Source organism: Delphinapterus leucas, chromosome 9 (assembly GCF_059928025.1).
Source record: "Delphinapterus leucas isolate spDelLeu-1000000601 "Yukka" chromosome 9, BTC_Dleu_Yukka2, whole genome shotgun sequence".
NCBI lineage: Eukaryota > Metazoa > Chordata > Mammalia > Artiodactyla > Monodontidae > Delphinapterus > Delphinapterus leucas.
In genome coordinates, this window is record NC_143137.1 from 58310146 (window position 1) to 58331269 (window position 21124).

General features: G+C 37.2%; 1 protein-coding gene across 1 annotated transcript in view; it reads left to right on the forward strand.

Moving 5' to 3' along the window:
* The window catches only part of PPP1R9A (protein phosphatase 1 regulatory subunit 9A), a 313863-nt gene that overhangs the window by 236221 nt on the left and 56518 nt on the right, over window positions 1–21124 (forward strand). The window contains exons 6-9 of the mRNA XM_089917647.1: window positions 1157–1312; window positions 15685–15738; window positions 18409–18638; window positions 20590–20686. Coding sequence (XP_089773773.1) covers window positions 1157–1312; window positions 15685–15738; window positions 18409–18638; window positions 20590–20686 — 537 coding nt within the window. The remainder of the gene's footprint in view (window positions 1–1156; window positions 1313–15684; window positions 15739–18408; window positions 18639–20589; window positions 20687–21124) is intronic.

Here is a 21124-nt window from a genome sequence, read left to right on the forward strand (position 1 = left end):
CAAAGGAATAGATCACTCAGTACACTATGAAATTTTTTTTTAAAGGCAGTATGAATCCCTAGCTGTTTTGTGTATTAAATGTAATACTACCTGAAGGAACAGGGGTGAATTAAATGAACTTTGTTTTTCAACACTGTGACTCAGTGATTTATCTTTAAATTATATCAGACGGTATAGATTTCAAACAATTATTTTGAATTAGAGTCTCATAGCCTGATGCTGCCAGGAGAGGAGCTACTTTCTAATAATGTTAAGGAACTTAGTCGTGAGGAGGAATATTTATTCCAAGGGTCATGAACTCATATACCTACAGGGGCCCATGGGTATCACGAAGGAGTGATGCTAACAGCTTAGAATAATGAATTATGGAAGTTATGGTGTATTAGAAAGTGTACCTGTGTAAAGGGACAACGACTGCTGACTCTGGCCAGTGGTTATCATGTCGTAAGGCGCCTATATTGCCAGATCTTTGGCTTTCTCAAGAAAAACTGGAAATCTAGAATAGGTGAAAGTTTTTAACATTGCCAAAATGCTGAGATTTATTAAAGTAGTACTGTATAGGCAAAGCAATACACCTGTGTGGGCTGTAAGTTAGAAACCTTTGGTTAATTCTTTAGGTCACTAGTTAACCACCACGTTAGTTAGACAAACAAATGAAACAGAGCTGATTAAGCTCTAAAACTTAGGAGAATCAATCTACTAAACCTTCGTAAGGCTTAATTAAGGTCCTTTCCAACTCGATGAATCTTTTGGTCTCCCCTTCCTTCTTCCCTGCTGTCAATATTGGGTGACTTATTCATTATAGGTGTTGGGAATTTAAAGGAATTACTTATTTCCCTTAGCAACATAATTTTATTTAGTAAAAAACATCAAACACTTTGATTTAAAATAAAGGTTTTGTTGCTTTACTAAAGATACTGCTGATGCTCTTAGATTTTTAGAAATGCACTTATAAATGGCATAGACATGTCACTTTGGATCTTTGAACTAACATTTGTTTGTAACATTGGCTGAATGAGGCATGCTTGACTCAAAAGCCTACTTACACTTTTACCATTTGGTGACATATTTTATTTCTCTTTTATAAAATATTTTAAAATAACCCACCTCCACATGGGTAAGGACAGCTGGATTTCTGAAATCCCCTTCCTTTCAGACAGGAGAATATGCCACAGATGAAGAGGAGGATGAGGTAGGACCTGTTCTTCCTGGCAGTGACATCGCCATTGAAGTCTTCGAGCTGCCTGAGAATGAGGACATGTTTTCCCCATCAGACCTGGACACAAGCAAGCTCAGTCACAAGTTCAAAGAGGTAAGTTGCTGATCTGCAAAGTATTTTTCTATAGCTGTCCATTTCATTATTAAGTATATATATTTGTTTGAAAAGTGTATTAAGAATAATCAGTTTTTTAAAGAAAGCCTTCCAATAACAGATTGTCCTGAATCTCATTGAATTTCAAGGCAAAAGTTAAGTAGATCTCATTCCACCGTCATTAATTTAAATGCTTGTTATTTGTCATAGTGACAGTTTTTAACTTGTCTGTTCCATAGTTTCAAGCTATAGCTTAAATTGGCAGTTTTCGTGTCAAGGTTATATTTGTAAAGCTTTATGAAAGTTTTGGAACCTGGCTTTCCTCGAAGGCAGTGATTTCTAAAAAGGTTTTTGTTTTTCTTTTCCTTAAATAGACAAGGTTCCAACAGGGATCAGATGACATTCCCAAGTGGTTTAACTGAAGAAAGTTTAATGAATGAACTTTGAGTAGAGTTAACAGAACTACCAAGGGATGGTGCAGTGTGGAGGGACCGGCCACAGGGGAGGTTGTTACCATCTTTTGGCTTAATGGGTAGAGAGGGAAAGAGATTACCTTCTTTTGAAGGAGGGCCATTCAACACCTGCAGCTTTGTAAGATGCAACCACTGCTAAAAACTACATCCTGGGGGTAAGGGTGATAATATACCAAGACCCTTCTGTCCTCTTGTTGATGCCTCCCATCAGCCTAACCCAGGCAGGGGAGCCTGGGAGATTCAGTCTTGAAATCTGAAGAGATTAGCCTCCTGAGGCAGGAGCTGTCAGAAAAGGGCCAGGAATGGATCCTGAGGGGGCGAATGCAGATAACCACAAAAACTCTTCTTCCAAATGAACTTCTCAGACCCCCAACTTGTAAAACAGAAACAGTGATGAATGGGTCCACAAGCATTTTATTCTTCATTGCTTTGTGGAACATCCTCCGTTGTTGGAAACAAGTATGTCATTATTTACAGCCTGCCCACAATAACCCTGAAGCACTGAGACTTGAAAACCATTGTTTTGCGGTTGCAAGTCTCTTAGGGACTTGACCACTTGGAAAATATATTCTGCTATTCATGAAAAACAAGGATTATAATTGCAGATTTATAATTTCTAATTTTGATGTATTATAAACAGGTCAATTTTATATGTTCTCATGTTTTGCCTAATACACCGAGTACATTGACTCACCGTTTTAATTCCCTATGACAAATTTATAGTTGTGAGACCAGTGCCAAAGTGAATGTACTTTTCAAATGTAAGTTTTTATTAAATAAAGCAACTTATGTTCACTATAGAGTTTTAGAAAATACAGATTTGTATAAATGCCAAAAAATCATTCCTAATCCCAGTGTTGTGGTATTTGGGATTGTAGGATGTATACTGTGTTAAATTCCTGCTCTTGATACTTAAAAGTGTATTATTAGGATTTTCCCATGTCATCAAATATCTTTCCATAAATGATGCTTATTTACTGTTTCATCTTATGGATCTTATATAATTTACTTAATTCTTCGTTTTGGAACATATCCTTTGTTTCCAGGTCTTTTTAGATTATTAAAAGTAATGTTGCAATAAATATTGCAATAAATTATCCTTAGGATAATTTCTTACAGCGGAATTATTAGATCAAAGAATATGAATATTCTGGGGACTTGTACTTAATGCCAAGTTGCCACCAGAATGGCTTTTCTTGGTAATATAGAAATTTATTGATGTCACCCAGTGGTTTCGAGTGCCCATTTCTCTTCCACATATTGTTATTAGTCAGGTTGAACCATTTCCATTTATATAGTTCACAGAGTCCTTGAGGCAAAATACATGGGTTTTTCAGATGATTTATGACTATTCCTAGTTCTAAATCAGATACAAACGTCTCAGTGACAATGAAGTACACTATTATATAATGATTAGAATTCTCTTATAGTAGAAGTAGCAATGCCTATCTTAGGACTATTTCTTATAAAGTCTTTCTAGATTAACTGATATCTTCAAACCAAAGAAAAATGCAGAAAAAGAAAGTTCTTCTGCAGGAAGTGACTGAGTGGGAGGAAGTGGTATAATCTGTTTCTCTTCGGCTCTGAATTGGCCCAATAATACATATTATCTGAAGAGTAGATGAACTATTTGTTCTTTAAGAAATCTTCCTTGAGAAAAGACAGTCTCTTCAATAAGCGTTGCTGGGAAAACTGGACAGCTACATGTAAAAGAATGAAATTAGAACACTCCCTAACACCATACACAAAAATAAACTCGAAATGGTTTGAAGACCTAAATGTAAGACCAGACACTATAAAACTCTTAGATGAAAACATAGGAAGAACACTCTTTGACATAAATCACAGCAAGATCCTTTTTGACCCACCTCCTAGAGTAGTGGAAATAAAAACAAAAATAAACAAATGGGACCTAATGAAACTTCAAAGCTTTTGCACAGCAAAGGAAACTATAAACAAGACGAAAAGACAACCCTCAGAATGGGAGAAAATATTTGCAAGCGAATCAACGGGCAAAGGATTAACCTCCAAAATATATAAAAAGCTTATACAGCTCAATAACAAGAAAACAAACAACCCAATCAAAAAATGGGCAGAAGACCTAAATAGACATTTCTCCAAGGAAGACATACAGATGGCCAAGAAGCACATGAAAAGCTGCTCAATATCACTAATTATTAGAGAAGTGCAAATCAAAACTACAATGAGGTATCACCTCACACCAGTTAGAATGGGCATCATCAGAAAATCTACAAACAACAAATGCTGGAGAGGGTGTGGAGAAAAGGGAACCCTCTTGCACTGTTGGTGGGAATGGAAATTGATACAGCCACTATGGAGAACAGTATGGAGGTTCCTTAAAAAACTAAAAATAGAATTACCATATGACCCAGCAATCCCACTACTGGGCATATACCCAGAGAAAACCATAATTTAAAAAGACACATGCACCCCAGTGTTCATCACAGCAGTATTTACAATAGCCAGGTCATGGAAGCAACCTAAATGCCCATAGACAGACGAACGGATAAAGAAGATGTGGTACATATGTACAATGGAATATTACTCAGCCATAAAAAGGAATGGAATTGGGTCATTTGTAGAGATGTGGATGGACCTAGAGACTGTCATACAGAGTGAAGTAAGTCAGAAAAAGAAAAATATCGTATATTAATGCATATATGTGGAATCTAGAAAAATGGTACAGATGAATAGGTTTTCAAGGCAGAAATAGAGACGCAGATGTAGAGAACAAATGTATGGACACCAGGGGGGAAAAGAGGGTGGTGGTGGTGGGATGAACTGGGAGATAGGGATTGACATGTATACACTAATATGTATAAAATAGGTAACTAATAAGAACCTGCTGTATTAAAAAAAAAAAAAAAAAAGACCCTAGGACCTTCTAGGAAATGTAAGAGGACTCAGTCATATTCAGTAGATGCCCCTGCCTTGCTTATATTCCTGATTTTACTGATTGTAGCTTGTATTGTTTTCCTCATCTCATTCTTGCTACACTTTGGGAAATCCTCACATATTTTGCACTAATTAATATAACACTCTCAATTTAGTCTGTCTCTTTGTTATTGTCCACTCACCTTCCCATCTTCTGACATACATCTAATGAAAGGAATAGAGGAATAAAGAGCTGTGATCATTCACAGATGTCCTTGATAGTTGCCCATGGGATTCCAAGGGTCTTCTAAAGTATTATATTTTTGTTTGTTTTGTGTTTGTGGTTGCAGTTGTGGTTGATGCTGCTGTGATTTTGGTGAGCCTCTGATAAATCTGTTCAAATAAATTCTTGTTCCAATCAAAAAAAAAGAGAAAAGAACAATACCATGTGGTTTCACTTATATGTGGAATCTAAAAAAAAAAAAAAAAAAAAACTTCTTTGAATGTTGTAACTCTCAATCCAACTTTGAGGCAGTGAAGACAAGGTTGTGTACCCTGGCAAAAACCTATTATATAGCTCTTGCATGTTGCCAGGTAAGCATGACCCCTACTCTTTGTTAGATAATTGAGCTGGAAATAGGGTACACGTTTTTTTAGTGGAAGCTAAAGAGCCTAAAAAGCAGAAATAGTATATGGAAGGTTATAGCCTCCATTTTCTGAATTGAGCCAAGGACTCAGTCAGTGCTCCATAAATATTGTTTGAAGTTGACTCCATAGTGCAGACAGCTGCATGATCTGGACCAGGGGCTGGCAAACTATGGCCCATTGGCCAAATTGGGCCTGCTGCCTTTTTTTGTAAATAAAGCTTTATTCAGACACAGCCATGGATGTGCATTTATTTATTGTTTGTGGTTGCTTTTATTCTACAACAGTAAAGCTGAGTAGTTGTACAGAGACCATATGGCCTCCAAATCCTAAATTCTTTGGACTTTTACAGAAAGTGGCTGCTGGCGTTGGTGTAGGCTGCTCCATGATCTGGACCCATTCTATATAGCATGGCTGATTTAGTTTTAGCCTGAGTAACCAAATCTGTAGTTTTAATTTTGGCTTTTAAGAATTGGAGGTTTGTCACCACCTCTAGAACAGACAAATACCACATCATTTCACTTCTAATCCTTTTATTCTCTTTTGTTTTATATTTAACATATGAATATATTTATTTCTTCAGGAGATTGCTACTCAGTATCAACTGTGTGGCCCTCTGTCACAGGATTTGTATCTCGTACGCTGCCACTACCACAGTTTGAAATTTCTTTATGTGATTAACATACACGCCCAAATACTGTACAGTGTTAGATATTTTTCACAAGATTATACACAAAACCTGGGGTGGAGGTGGAGAGTCATTTTGTGTTGGAGTCTGTAGAAAGTCTTATATTACATAGAGTTCTCTTAATCACATTATTTCAAGCAAAAGTATATGTTACACTGTTTGGGCAAAGCAAATTAGACTAACATTCTCTCAGTCATTCCTACTTTTAGCCCATTATGTATCTTGCTAGACTAGATCTAAGCTCCTCTGTTTTTGCTGAATATTGTACCCACATTCTTTGCACGGTTCTTGGCATAGAGTTAGTGGTTAAATATTTGGTGAATGAATGGTATCAAGCATATACTAGAATTTGTTGTATAAACAAGACAGCTCCCTAATTTAATTTTCCCAAATAGCTGACAAGGGGGCTAGCACTTTTATTACATGCTCATTTACCCATTTCCTTCTGGTTGGAGGCCCAGCGTTATTATCTACAGTATTTGTGCCTTAACGCTCTGGACTGCTTTTGGTCTTCATATTGTGTTCCACTTTCTCATTAATTTTTGGTGCCGTACTGTTAGAATATATATAAAACATTGATGGAATAAATCAGATCCATCTAACTCTTCTCTTCAGAAATTCCATTACTTTTCAACTTATTCAAGAAAACACTTGAATCAAGGGAGTTTTTTAACTCCCTTGAAAAAACTTCCTTGCATTTTCGTACTGTAATTACATTAAGATAGTAAATTAACTTGCAGAAAGCTGGCATTTTTATCACATTGACTCTTTTAATCCAAGTTTATGGAATGTATCTGTTTAATTCAAGCCTTTTTTTTCTGACCCTTTCTCAAATTTTATAGTCCCCTCTATTACATAAATGTCACCTAAGAAAATCTTAACTAGAGTGGATTAATCAAAAGCTGCCACAAAGGTTATATTAGCTCCAATATAAGTTGAGAAGTCTTCCTTATTTTTCATTTTCAGAAATGACTTTTATAAGAGACACTTAATGACTTGCATAAGATGGCAATTTCTGTTCCCTGAAAGTTTGTTATTACTCAGCTGTAAAACCATCTGTGCCTTTGTGGAGGAAGATTTGAAATACTTTTTTACAATAGCTATTAGTCTTTTCAAGTTTTCAAGTTTTTCTTGGGCCAATTTTGGTATTTTGTATTTCTCAAGAAATTCATATATTTCCTCTAGGCATTCATATTTATTAACTTATATTTTTATAATATAGCTTTAAAATACTGAAATCTTTAGTATCTATAACTAGTTCCTTTTTTTATTCTTTTCTTTATTTGAGTACTTTCAATTTTTTCTCAGTGTTTTTTTTCTAGAATTTATCTGTCATGTTAGCTTTACATTTCTTTTTTTTTCTTTCTTTCTTTTTTTTTTTTTTTTTTTGTGGTACGCGGGCCTCTCACTGTTGTGGCCTCTCCTGTTGCGGAGCACAGGCTCCAGACGCGCAGGCTCAGCGGCCATGGCTCACGGGCCCAGCCACTTCGCGGCATGTGGGATCCTCCCGGACCGGGGCACGAACCCGTGTCCCCTGCATCAGCAGGCGGACTCTCAACCACTGTGCCACCAGGGAAGCCCTACATTTCTTTTTAAATTAAAAAATACTTATTATTTCCTACCAATATCTTTATTTTTCCTCCTTTTTTATTTTTTGGCATTAATCAGTTGCACTTGGTACATTTACTTCTGATAACCCTTACAGTCTGATAAGTGTATTTAAAGCTGTAATTTTTTTCTGAATATTGCTTTAGCTACATGTCACAGTTTTTTTTTTACATTTAGAATGCCACTGCCATTTAGATGTAATTTCTTTTGCAATTTCCTCTTTAACACAAGAATTATGTAGTGGCATATTTTACTTTCCACACATATCAACTTTATTTTGCTATCCTTTTGTTATTGGGTTCTAATTTTATCACACTATTCAGAAAACATATTCCTAGCTATTTAGAATTTTCAACACATCTTTTGTAACTTAATTTTCAAGACATCTTTTGTAACTTAATTCATAAATAGTTGTATTTAAATATTTCTCATGTATGTAAAAAGCACACATATTCTGTGCTTGGGTATGAAATTTATATAAGTTAAATTTATATAGATAAGATTAATAATACAGACACACATGTCTTCTCTGCTGTGTGGCTTAGATTTTGTTGGCTTGATGTACTAATTCTGAAAAGCATATGTTAAAGTTGCCAGCTACAGTTGTTTCTTTCTTCCTATAATTCTAGCAACTGTAGTTTTATACATTTTAAATCTTTGTTGTTAGCTGCCTATATGTTCAGGATTATTACAGCTTTTCGATTTATTGTAACACCTCCCTTGTTTCTAATGAGGCATTTTACTCCAAATTCTATTTTGTCTGATAGTAAAAATTCAACACTGGCTTCCTTTTGCTTCATATCTGCTTCACAGTATCTATTTCTTCCATCTCTTTGTTTTCAGCCATTCTGTATCCTTTTGCACAATTGTGTTTCCTTCAGTCAACCTATTCCTAAATCCTTTATACTACTCTAGGAGTCTTTGTCAGTTAATTGGTGAGTTTACCCCATTTATATTTAATCATTTTAATATTAGAACTTACATCTACCACCTTATTTCATATATTACAGTTACCATGCTTCTTGTTTTGTTTTGATCTTTTTACCTACTTGCCATTAGATACATCAAATTTTCATCTGCAGCTTAAAAGTTATACATTTTTATTCTACTCTTCTAGAGATTACCCTTGAGTAACTTTGACTCAGTCTTAGGATATTTTCTCCCAGCAATATAGAAAGGAGATCAGCAGCTATGTCTTTACCGTTTAACAAAATGATAGCCATAGCATATGTTTATCTACCTCTCCTCTCCTCTCATTCTAATTATCGTGACACAGGAATGATAATTAGCTGGTTTTAATACTTTGATTCACAACCTTTTCCCCTGAAAATGTTGTAGGGCAAGCTTCATTGTTTTGAACTAGCATTGCATACTGTAAAGGAAAAGTCTAATGACAACAGATATTTGGATGCTTGTATTACTTTAACCTTGTACTTTAAATTTTTTATCACAATTTCTTTTTTTTTTAAACAACTTTATTGGAGTATAATTGCTTTACAATGTTCTGTTAGTTTCTGCTGTATAACAAAGTGAGTCAGCTATATGTATACATATATCCCTATATCCCCTCCCTCTTGTGTCTCCCTCCCACCCTCCCTATCCCACCCCTCTAGGTGGTCACAAAGCACCGAGCTGATCTCCCTGTGCTATGCGGCTGCTTCCCACTAGCTAGCTATTTTACATTAGGTAGTGTATGTATGTCCATGCCACTCTCTCACTTTGTCCCAGCTTACCCTTCCCGCTCCCCGTGTCCTCAACTCCATTCTCTACGTCTGTGTCTTTATTCCTATCCTGCCCCTAGGTTCTTCAGAACCTTTTTTTTTTTCTTTTAGGTTCCATATATATGTGTTAGCATATGGTATTTGTTTTTCTCTTTCTGACTTACTTCACTCTGTATGACAGACTCTAGGTCCATCCACTTCACCTCAAATAACTCAATTTCGTTTCTTTTTATGGCTTCGTAATATTCCACTGTATATATGTGCCACATCTTCTTTACAGTTTCTTGAAGTAGGCCTCCTTTCATTAATTTTTTTCTTCCAATCTGGTTTCCTTGTTTTATGTTTGTGTTTATGTTTTCATTTTAGTCTATGAATATTTTCTTCATTTTTAAATTTTTTTCAGTTTCTGTTTCTTTTCTAGAAACCCTGTCTTCAGTATTATCTTTTTTATGTTTCTTTTCTGTTTTTTTTCTATTTCTGAGATTGTTCTCAAATGTGTCCTCTCATGTCAATGATTCCGTTTTCTGTAGCATTAAATATGCTTTCAACTTCAAGTTCAGGTATGCTCTTTAGCACCTCTAAAATGACTTTTAATTACATTTTTAGTTTCCTTACTCTCCACTTATTCCTCATGCTTCTTCCCTTTCTCTTCATCCTGGTGTTCCATAGAGTTACTTTAAAATGTCTTTTTATTTATGGGATACATAATTTTCACAGGTTTACTTATTTGAATTTTCAAGTTGATACTCTCTTTTCCTTGATCTGAAGTATTTAGTAATAGGCTCAGTTTTGCCTTTTTCTCATTTATTTATCTTGAAATGAGGCAAAAACCTTTTTTTGTATTCAAGCAGCAATTAGCCACTTTTAAAAATTACGAATTCCATTTCCAGACCTACATCAGGAGGACATATCTATGTGCCTAGTTTCCAGCCTGGTGGCTATTTTCTGGCAACCTATCATCTAAAGCAGTTCTCTGTACTAAGGTGGGATATCCAAATCTCGCCACTCAGTTCTTGAAGTTAAAGGGAAAAAAAAAAAGTTATTCCTTGCTATCAAAGCACTTACTGTGACTGCCCCTGTCCGTATTGCTGCACTTTGGGGTCTGCAGGTGAAAGTAGGCAATGTGCCACTATCAGCCACCCTTCCTGCATTCTTTTCCTCATCTAGCAGTTGCTTTCTGAATGAATATGGAAGGTGGAGAGTTAGAGAACCTGGTTTGAGGACAGCTCCTGGGAAGGACAGTAGAGGTTGCCCATCTTCCTCACTGCGTAGACCTGGTATCTCAAGCAATCAGTGAGAGAGACACAAAGCATCTCCCTGTCTTGGGAGTGAAGCTTGGATGGATTTTTCTTAATTCAACTTCATGACTCCTTCATATTCTAGTAACAGTTGTTTCTAGTTTCAGTGTCAATTTGGTTGTGAGTTTTTCTTTTGTCATGTGATTTCACTGGAAATTTAGTGGGAAGTAGGAAGAGGCTGAATCGGAAACTGCTGGCCAGGTGCCATTTCAGTGGACTGTGTGGTGCTTCCCCTCCACCATTCCTTCTCGGGAGCCATAGATATCAGCTCCCAGTAAAAACAGTTCTGCATTTGTCTTGAGGAAAAAATATGGAGTGTAAAAAATTGTGTTATTTTGCTTACTTAAGTCATAGAGAATCTATGAAAAGTAATCTAGAAGAAGTTATTAATGCATTAGATAGTAATCTTTATGGAACTTCCCATTAATATGTAGAGAAGGTAAAAAATGTTATGTACTTAACAAGAAAGAGATACTTAAAGAGTAGCTGTAATTACAGGCTGTCACCTACATCCAGCACCTTCACCATCAATAACCAGTTTATGGCACCTCCTTAGAGAGTGACCCTGTGCTGCACATACGGCAGTTAGTGTTGCCATTCACATTAGGTTACAATATCATTCAGTCAGCTGATTTCAGCTAGTTTTGCATAATGTTTCCTGAGAAAAACACTTTTGTTAATATAAAGGTAGGTACCATATATAAACCTTTGAGCAGAAATTATAAAGCAATATGGCATAGTTTCATTTTAACAGCACCAAAGTATAGGCAAAAACAGCACTTATTTCTTCTTTTGTGGAACTTACACTGTCATGGGTAAGACAGACTGCAGTCAAATTTTCACAGAGATCATTGTAAAAATTCTGATTCCAATGCCGAAACTACTTCATAAAGTTGTATGCAAATATCAGTTATTATTTTGCCCTTGTAAAGTGAAAACAGAGAATGTCGCTCTTATCCGTAAAATCTCTAGTACTAGAGCGCCCTTAAAATCTTTCCTGCGAAGATAACATTTTTCCTTTTTAAAGAAAAATGTTTTTCATGCTTGCACAGGGTAAGTAAAGAGTGCAGAAGTTCAGTTTTACAATGTTTATGCGTAAGGATGTTTCTATTTCTAGTGCAGTTATATTTGGATTATATTGATTCAGTGATGTGAGTACATGTGCTGTATTCATATCTTTGAAAGAAATAAACAGAAAATAAACACAGCAGGTACACCTGCAGAACGTTATATGAGAGCTACTGCTCTCCATAGGAGTGTGTGTGTTTATTTGTGCTGTAATCCTGTGGTGGATATTGATGCCATTCATGTTCAAGATGACAGAAGAGATGAAAGAGATTGATCTTATAAGTTGAGAGACACTGACCTGCAGTCCTTAACCTTTTCTTTTTATTTGTATCCTCCCTTCCCAAGTCTTTTCACCAAACCTAGATTCTCTGAAGCCCAAAAGGTCCAACAGGTATTTCAGGCTCTGTTTCTATTAACCGGCCCTGTAGACCCTGCCCCCTGCAGTCAGCCTGACCAGTCTCGGGGGTTGTCTGCAAACTCTTACAGCTGTACTCTGGAAAGCCTATTAAACGTGAAAGGAGAACTGCTCTAGAATAAGAAGACTCAACTTTGTATGCACTGTGCTTCTTTTGTCAAGTCACTTCACCTCTTTGAACAGCAGTTTCCTCTTGCTCATGAAATGGAGGTATCCCAGGCCCATCGTGCCCACTTTGCCTGGGAGGCAGGGTCCATAGTAGGAGATATGACACGTAGGCCGAAGCCGCAGGTCACCTGAAGTTTCTCTCCAAGTTTTTCTGAGGCATCTGGGAACTTCTCTCAGGAGGCGGTATATATTAATTTCCCTGTAGTAAGTGTTTTGAAGTTAGGTTCTATGTCGCTTTCGTGTATCCTCAACAACTAGCACAGCACCTGGCACACAGTCTCATTCAGTAAATGCTGGTTGAATAATGAGGGAGAGATTTCTTTCTAAGTTCCATGACTCATAACAGCTGACTGAGCACCATGTTGTATGTAGTGCCAGAATACTCAGCCTACCAGAAGTGATCCGTGGTTTCCAGGTGGAGTCCTAGTTTCTCATCTGAGAGGTCACAATGATCACATATGCCTCAGGGTTTCTGTGATGATCAAATGAAAAATGTGTTCCAAAGCTGGTTCAGATGAGGGGCATAAGGAAGGGAGGAACAGAGGTAGGTGGAGTCAGACCTGGGATAATTTCCATTCCGCCACCTGCTTCTGCTGGGAACTTGAAGAAGCCATGTAACTTCTCTGAGCCTCTTTCCCTGTCTGAACAGCGAGGTTAACAGTGCCTGTCCTGCCTCCCTTACAGATTCATTTGCAGTGAGGAAGGAGATGATGAAAAAGGGAAAAAGGGTCCTACGAATGTAAGAAACTTAGTATTAGAGGAGAGGACTGTGGACTGGAATTCGTAAAACCTGGCTTTGACACTTACTAGCTCTGCAGCTTAAACTACTGAAACACAGTTTCTTCCTATATAAAACGAAAGTGTTAGATTAGTTTATTTTTATTGCTTTTCCTGTTAATAGTGGTGGATTTGTAGAAGTTCTCTTCATGTGCATGCAGGATTAAAATAATCACATATCTATAATTTTCAGCCTTATGAGTACTGGGGGAAACCCCACACTAAAACTTTTGTCCATCTTCTGAATAATGTCTGAATTTACAGACCTCATTCTGCTTTCCTGTAGCTAAAGGACTGGGCTATACTGAGTAACACTTCAAGCTTTTATCAGTGTTCTCACCTCACCGCTTACGAGTTCAGCTGTCTTCTGTTATCTGTTTCGCTAAGATGGGAGGGGCAGGATAACTGAAAATCACCTTGGCTGCTTCGCAGTTTCACGTCAGTTTGTCCCACACACCAGCGGATTAGTCTAGTGTATGCATTCATAGGGATGAAAATGCTGGCTTGGAACGAGAATTCCTAGACTCTGCAGCCTTGACAACCATCTCCAGGCCCTTCATTTCGTAAGTGTCACACCTGGAGTACTTACAGGGGCCTTGGGGTTCTTCCCACCTAGCCCTCTCATTTTTCATATGGGAAACCGGGGCCCAGAGAAGTAGCTTGCTAGAGAACATGGCGATTTGAACAAAGAAAATCCAAAGTCCCAGCAAGTTGTATTGCAATATATTACCCTACAGGGAATTAACCACCGAGAAAATAAGATACGGCAGTTCCTCCTAGTTGCGGTGTTCATCAAAAAGTCTGCCTTTTTGATTTCTTGCTACTCTTCAGCTTAGAACCAGAGGGCTTTTATTTCAGGTGCAACGTTTTACAGCATTTAGCACTTTTAACTGAGAAGTAGAGTTAGGGTAATCACATCTGAGTTCTTCAAATCATTCTTTCTTAGTCTTGGCTAACTTTATAGAGGACTTACTCTATGCTAGTATGCTAGACACTGTGCTAACAAAGAGTACTTCCTCTCTAGAGACTGTTAGAGCACAGAAGGCCCTGGGAACAGTGAGGGTGAAAGGAGCAAGAGCCGAAGAGGCAAGAGTGACCAGGTCTGAAAGCAGGAGAGTGGGGCAGAATCACATCTGAAAGTTTCAAGGTCACCCCTCAGCAGGAGCAGAGCTGTAGCTGCAGAGCCCGCAGAGCTTTAAGCCCAACAGGAAACCTGAAAGCATCCCGGAGGGGGCATTTTGCAGGGAGCGTGGGGCCTCTCAGTTTCTGGGCTTTTATTCATCAGCATCTAAGGGTGTTGAATGAACCCTGTCCTTGATTCTAACTTCTTTCCCTCGTCATCCTTCCCATACGCCCCTGCTGGCCAGGTGAAAACCAAGGAAGTACAGATTACAAACCAGAGAGAAACCTGAGGGTTATGAGGCGGTGTGATCTCCAAAGGTTCACATTTCTGTCTTTTCATTAGCCGTCTTTCTGATAAGAAAATCTTGGACTTATTTGATTACAGTAATGTGGGAAGTTTACAGTCCCTCTGTACAATCCTAAATTCAAAATGCTCTGAGACAGTTTTTTAAAATAATTTTGTGGAACACTCACTTGGGTAGTAAATCTGACCAAAACTGACAGGATGCTACAGTCTTAACAGTCTTTAGATACCTCCCTTAGTGAGAATATTCACATGTTTGGAGGCAAACATATTCATGTGTCTGATTACAGAGTTGCCTCCACAGACCCTGCTGTGGGCAATAAGCAATTTATGGAAAAATGCATTTTACTGCGTTTCTGAAATTGAAAGAACTCGGAATTCCAAAACCATCTGGCCCCAAGGATTTTAGAAAAGTGATTTTCAACACATAAAAAGTTTTCCGTAAATTTTGGTGTACTTATTTATCCCTTAAGGAATGAACGTTTCCTTCGTTTTTCTTCCCTATGAAGAAAAAGTGGGGGGGAGGGGAGAAGCAAAACAAGTCTAAATGGTGGCTCTCAGGAGAATAAACTGTAGCTGAAGCTTTGGGGGTGAGGGTCTAAGGTCCTCAATAGGAGTAGATCTTTTAAAGGACAGAAAACTAGATCTGTACTTTTCCTGCAATTAAAAAAAAAAAAATTACAGATTTCGCCGCGGAACTGCATCATCCTCTTCTCCAGCTTTGCAGCAGCCTGAGCTGTAAGAGCTGCTAAGCCTAAAATGCGTGCGACTCACGGAACCAGAGCGCCACCTTTCTTCCAGATTTGGAATTGAAGCTTCCCGCGGCCACGGGCTGACTTGCCTGCCGAGGCTTGTTCAATCCACAAGACTGCAAGGAAACAATTCCTTGACCCTCAAATCATAAAGGAAGAGCTGCAAAGAGGGCAAGAAAATGTGTTTCCTTCTCTTTGGTCCCTGAGCAATTAAATTCGTAACCTAATCTGATGTTAGGGAGTGTGAGCCATAAACCCCATGTTTAATTAGTTTGCACCTAGAGTCATTTTACACACTAGACATTTTAATTTACAACCTGCTGCATTGCAGCACTTTTCTAGGCCTTCAGCTATATAATAAGGTATTCTGCTAGCTGCTGAAGCTTTAAAAATATAGATACACTTAGTTCAGATTTTTTCTTCCTTTTCCATTTTCAGTTGCAAATCAAACATGCAGTTACAGAAGCAGAGATTCAAAAATTGAAGACCAAGGTAAGCACCAATACATGATGTTTGAATTGTACTTTTTAAACTTCAGATGCTATGAATAAATTCAACCCGAGGACTAAAGGAATTTGTTTCTGTGCATTTGAAAGAATACAAATGTGAGAGATTCATTTCCACTGTTAGCGGAAAATCCTGCCACTGCATACTCTTAGGGGGTCAGCACCACCATACCCCTCAGTGAAAATAGCACAGTATTTTTAAATTACATATTTGCACACATGTGGCCCGTTCCCTCTGAGCTTTCCTCAAAAAGTAAATGTTTATGTGGTGGTGTGATGAATTGGGAGATTGGGATTGACATACATACGCTAATATGTATAAAATGGATAATAAGAACCTGCTATTTAAAAAAATAAATTAAATTAAATTAAAAAGTAAATGTTTATAATAGTTCAAGAATCCAAATTACATTTTGACCACTAATTCCTTAAGCACAAGCCGTTATACTATATCTCTTTATCTTATCTTAAATGTTTAATTATTTATTTTTAACTTATTCATCAGAGATAATGTATTTTAACATAGCACATTACTTATCTTTCATAGAGAAAACTTCCAATTTCTAGTAATTAAATATTATGAAATTTAATTAATATATGAATAATTTATTTTAGGTGCCAGGTGCTACCAGAAACCTTTAGACAAGTTTAGTTCATGTTATTTAAATCTGTGGGGAAATATAGGTCTTGATTAAAGGAGTATATGTTTTTCGTTTATATATGAAATAATACATAATTCAGAAGGGCATTTTTAATTGGTAAATTATAAGGTACTTGTAAGTTTCTTGAACAGTGTTTAGTTTTATCAAGTACATAATTTCAGAGATTTAAAAATATCTTTTGAGTTACTTTAAAAACACAATAATCTTTATTTTTTATGGTCTTTTAAAAATTGAGACATAATTGCTCTCACACTACTAACAGTCCGTTTCCCTGTTCACATTAGATACACTTGTTTTGGTTTTTCCATGTGTTTTAAATGGAGATGAATTAGCAAGGCTATTTTGGTTAAATGGTATTTTTAGCTAATAACTCTGCAGCTCTTTAGTCAAAACATGTCTATACATCATTCATGGTTTCAACCAAGCTCTGTGAATAATAAGTTTTAAATTAGTAGTGGTTGGTAAATAAACAACTCAAACACGAAACATTGCTTAATAAAAGATGCAGCAAATACCCAGTCCTGTTTTAAATTGCCATGTTTCTTGTCATAGAACGGAAGAATAGAAGATTTTTTTTTAGTTGTTAGGTACAATCAGGGAAAAAGATTCACCTGGGATTGCAAGTGCTTTAACAAAGCTTATGTGTTAGATATTTAATCTAGAAAATTCTATAAATTAGTATTTTATATTTTTCTCAATATTATATTGGCATATAATAGCCATAGATTAGCTTGTTTTACTATGACTCTTTATATCCAAGTTGATAATAGAATTCCTAATCTTGAAATGTTTTTGACTACTTTTTACTTTGTAACCTGTTTTGCCAATGTGTTTAGTTTAAAATATACATAAAAACATATATTTCCACTTTCCGAATGGTTTTAGAATGTTTTAGATTTTGAAAATTGATAGTTTATAATGACTCTGCATCCTTTTGAACTTTAACAGAGGCATGTGAAGTAGATGAAGCACTCGTTTAAAGGTTAGCTGGTTATTGTGAATAAATGACCTTTGACCCCTTACCTGAGAGATCAGTCTTGAATTTCTTCAGAAATGAGGGATTTGGACCAGTGTGTTATCTGTTCCTAAGCTTCCCTGAAAGCAGAAACCACAAGAAGCTGCCTTTCTGTCCCATCAGAGAGATTTAAATTAATTCAGCAATCATTTATATTTTTACTCACACTGTCTTTTATACTTTTATTCAAATCAGGATTTATTAGGCTCTAGAAACTCAGAACAGTGTCAGCAAAATAATGAGCTACAAGCTATGTTCATGTCAGTTGAAATAAAAGATGTGATAATATCATCAAAAGGGATAGAAACAAAGTAAAAATCACTTTTATCAGATTATTATGCCCAAGGAGCTGTTCCAAGCGTGCTGATGTGTTATATCACAGTTCCGATTAAAGATAACATAATTTAGTCTTAGAGGACTTCAGTTACTTGTCCAAGGTTTAAAGGCCAATAATGGCAGAGCCTGGAGTTCAAATCTAAACTGTATGACTCCACGGTCCCCCTCTTATCCATTAGGCCATACTGTGTGCTTCTGCCCCTCTCTCCCTCCCAGCTTGCCTCTCCCCACTCCCTTTTTAGTTAACTTTTTATTTATAATTATATGTTAAAAAAAAAAAAAAGAAAAACTCTAAAAGCAAGTGTGTTGAAGTTCATTGGATAGAATCAAACTCTAAAACACTTTTTCCTGCTCAGAGAATTTCATACACCACATAGTGTGATGGAAAGATCATGGGAGTTGGAATCAGATCCATGTTTTGTCATTTATCAGATGTGTGACCTTGTACAAACATTTTCACTTTTCAAGGCCTCCATTTTATAATCTGTGTAATAATGAAAATAATACTTGCTCTTCTCATCTCAGTGTGTTTGATGATTTGAGTATATGTAACAATGGAATTTAAAATACACTATAAAAATATGAGGGATTTTTGCTACAGAAGTACCCAGATAATGCTTGCTTTGATATTTGCTTTGTCCAGCTACAAGCAGCAGAAAATGAGAAAGTGAGGTGGGAACTAGAAAAAACCCAACTCCAGCAGAATATAGAAGAGAATAAAGAAAGAATGTTGAAGTTGGAGAGCTACTGGATTGAGGCTCAAACGTTATGCCACACGGTGAACGAGCACCTCAAAGAGACTCAAAGCCAGTATCAAGCCTTGGAAAAGAAGTACAACAAGGCAAAGAAACTGATCAAGGATTTTCAACAAAAGTAAGCAGCTTCTAATGACTAAAGAATAGTTGTGTGTATCTAAAGAAGGTTTATATCCAGTAATTTCATAATATCTAGTGGAAAAGAAAAGGTGACCTGAGAGTCATGCCCCTAAGGAGCATAGTTAATGCATAAATAGACATTAAGTTTTAGAAATCTCTTGCATCATTTTTCATATGCGATTATAGTTTTTCTTCTATAATTTTTTGGCAACCTCCTGTTTTGTTGTTGTTGTTAATCATTAATAGTAACTGTTAAACCATTTGAACCTCTATCCTTTTTGAAACATCTGTGATTTAGAGGCAAGAAGCCCAGCTGAAGTCATGCAGAATGACTATTGGATAAAGTACTTACAAAGCAGCAACTGGGGCCTTGATGAGGCTGCTTCTATGTCTATTCTTAGAATCAGTTAACTTCAGAATTTTCCCACTACAGATAGTGTAAATATTGACTAGCAAGACCTCCTGCCCTGCCAGTTTCCTTCTTTCAGCTGTTGAGAGAATCAAAAGGGCCTTGGTTCACTGCAGTAAGAGACCATCACCACACTCTGCTTTTAAATTTCAACTGCTATTTCTGAGCTAATGCTGCTTTGCTTCCATCTGTTGAATCTTGGTGTAATTTCAGGGAGACTGACCAGGGAGATTTTTACGGATTTTTTTCAACAGTTACTTCTGGCTAGCTAGAATAATAGAAAGTAGCACCAGTATCTCATCTGGCCTTCTATGTCAAGCCTTAAAAGCTAAGCATAGGGCTTCCCTGGTGGCGCAGTGGTTGAGGGTCCGCCTGCCGACGCAGGAGACACGGGTTCGTGCCCCGGTCCGGGAAGATCCCACATGCCGCGGAGCGGCTGGGCCCGTGAGCCATGGCCGCTGAGCCTGCGCGTCCGGAGCCTGTACTCTGCAACGGGAGAGGCCACAACAGTGAGAGGCCCGCGTACGGCAAAAAAATTTTTAAAAGCTAAGCATATATGTAAGAGTCACCCTAACTGTTATTTCCTATCATGGAAATAATGTTTGTAATGTTTAAAAGATATTGCTATAAAAAGTGTATTAGAAAGGGGGGAATTGTTCTTATGACCATGAATTCAGTACATCACTGTTTTAACTCTTTTTACCAAAAATATACCTAACTCTATTTCATGTAATAATTTTATAATAAATTCTACCAAATTTGCATATTGCATTCCAGACTCTCCAAATGGAGGTATTTCTCCTTCTCCCCATATTATCCTCAGGTATGTAGTGACAGCTCCCCCTCAGTGTTTCTGACCCAACAGCCCCTCTACTGCCATTTATAGGAAGCAATCTTATTATAATTATCTTTTTAAAACTCCTACCATCCAGTTCCATCAGTTTACTAGGTAAATGACTTTATAAATGTGGAATTATATCTACTTGACATGTAATTATCTCCACTAAATTGTCCAACATGGGTCATTAGTTCAGTAGCTTCTATCTAAATATGAACGGGTGCTCTAGAGTCAGGAGCTACAGATGAAAATCTTAGTAAGCAGAATCAAAGCATTTTTCTTTACTTTGTAATCCATTAAAACATTTTTTTTTTTTTTTTTTTTTTTGCGGTACGCGGGCCTCTCACTGTTGTGGCCTCTCCTGTTGCGGAGCACAGGCTCCGGACACGCAGGCTCAGCGGCCATGACTCACGGGCCCAGCCGCTCCGCGGCATGTGGGATCTTCCCGGACCGGGGCACGAACCCGCGTCCCCTGCATCGGCAGGCGGACTCTCAACCACTGTGCCACCAGGGAAGCCCCCATTAAGACATTTTATTTGCTTTCATTACTAGATACCTTTTCTCTGTGATTGAGTTTTGTTTATTTAAACAGCTGTCTAGTTATTTATTTCACTGTGCAGTTCATTGCTTCTGATAAGAATTTTTACGTTTCCTCATTTATTGAGTGTTTGATGCAATGAGATCTATTATTTTCTTCTTAAGAGAACTTGATTTCATCAAAAGACAGGAAGCAGAAAGAAAGAAAATAGAAGATTTGGAAAAAGCTCATCTTGTGGAAGTTCAAGGCCTGCAAGTACGGGTGAGTTATATGCTCAAAGCCACTGAGTAATAGGGCAGCCAGACAAAAGTATAATTTGAAAAGATACATGCACCCCCATGTTCATAGCAGCACTATTTACAATAGCCAAGATGTGAAAACAACCTAAATGTCCATTGACAGATGAATGGATAAAGAAGATGTGGTACATATGTACAATGGACTATTACTCAGCCATTAAAAAGAATGAAATAATAGAGATGATCACACTAAGTGAAGTAAGTCAGAAAGAGAAAGACAAATACCATATGATATCACTTACATGTGGAATCTAAAATACAACACAAATGAACATATCTATGAAACAAAAACAGACTTACAGACATAGAGAATAGACTTGTGGTTGCCAAAGAGGCGGGAGGGTTGAGGAGGGAAGGACTGGGGGTTTGGGATTAGCAGAAGCAAACTATTATATATAGG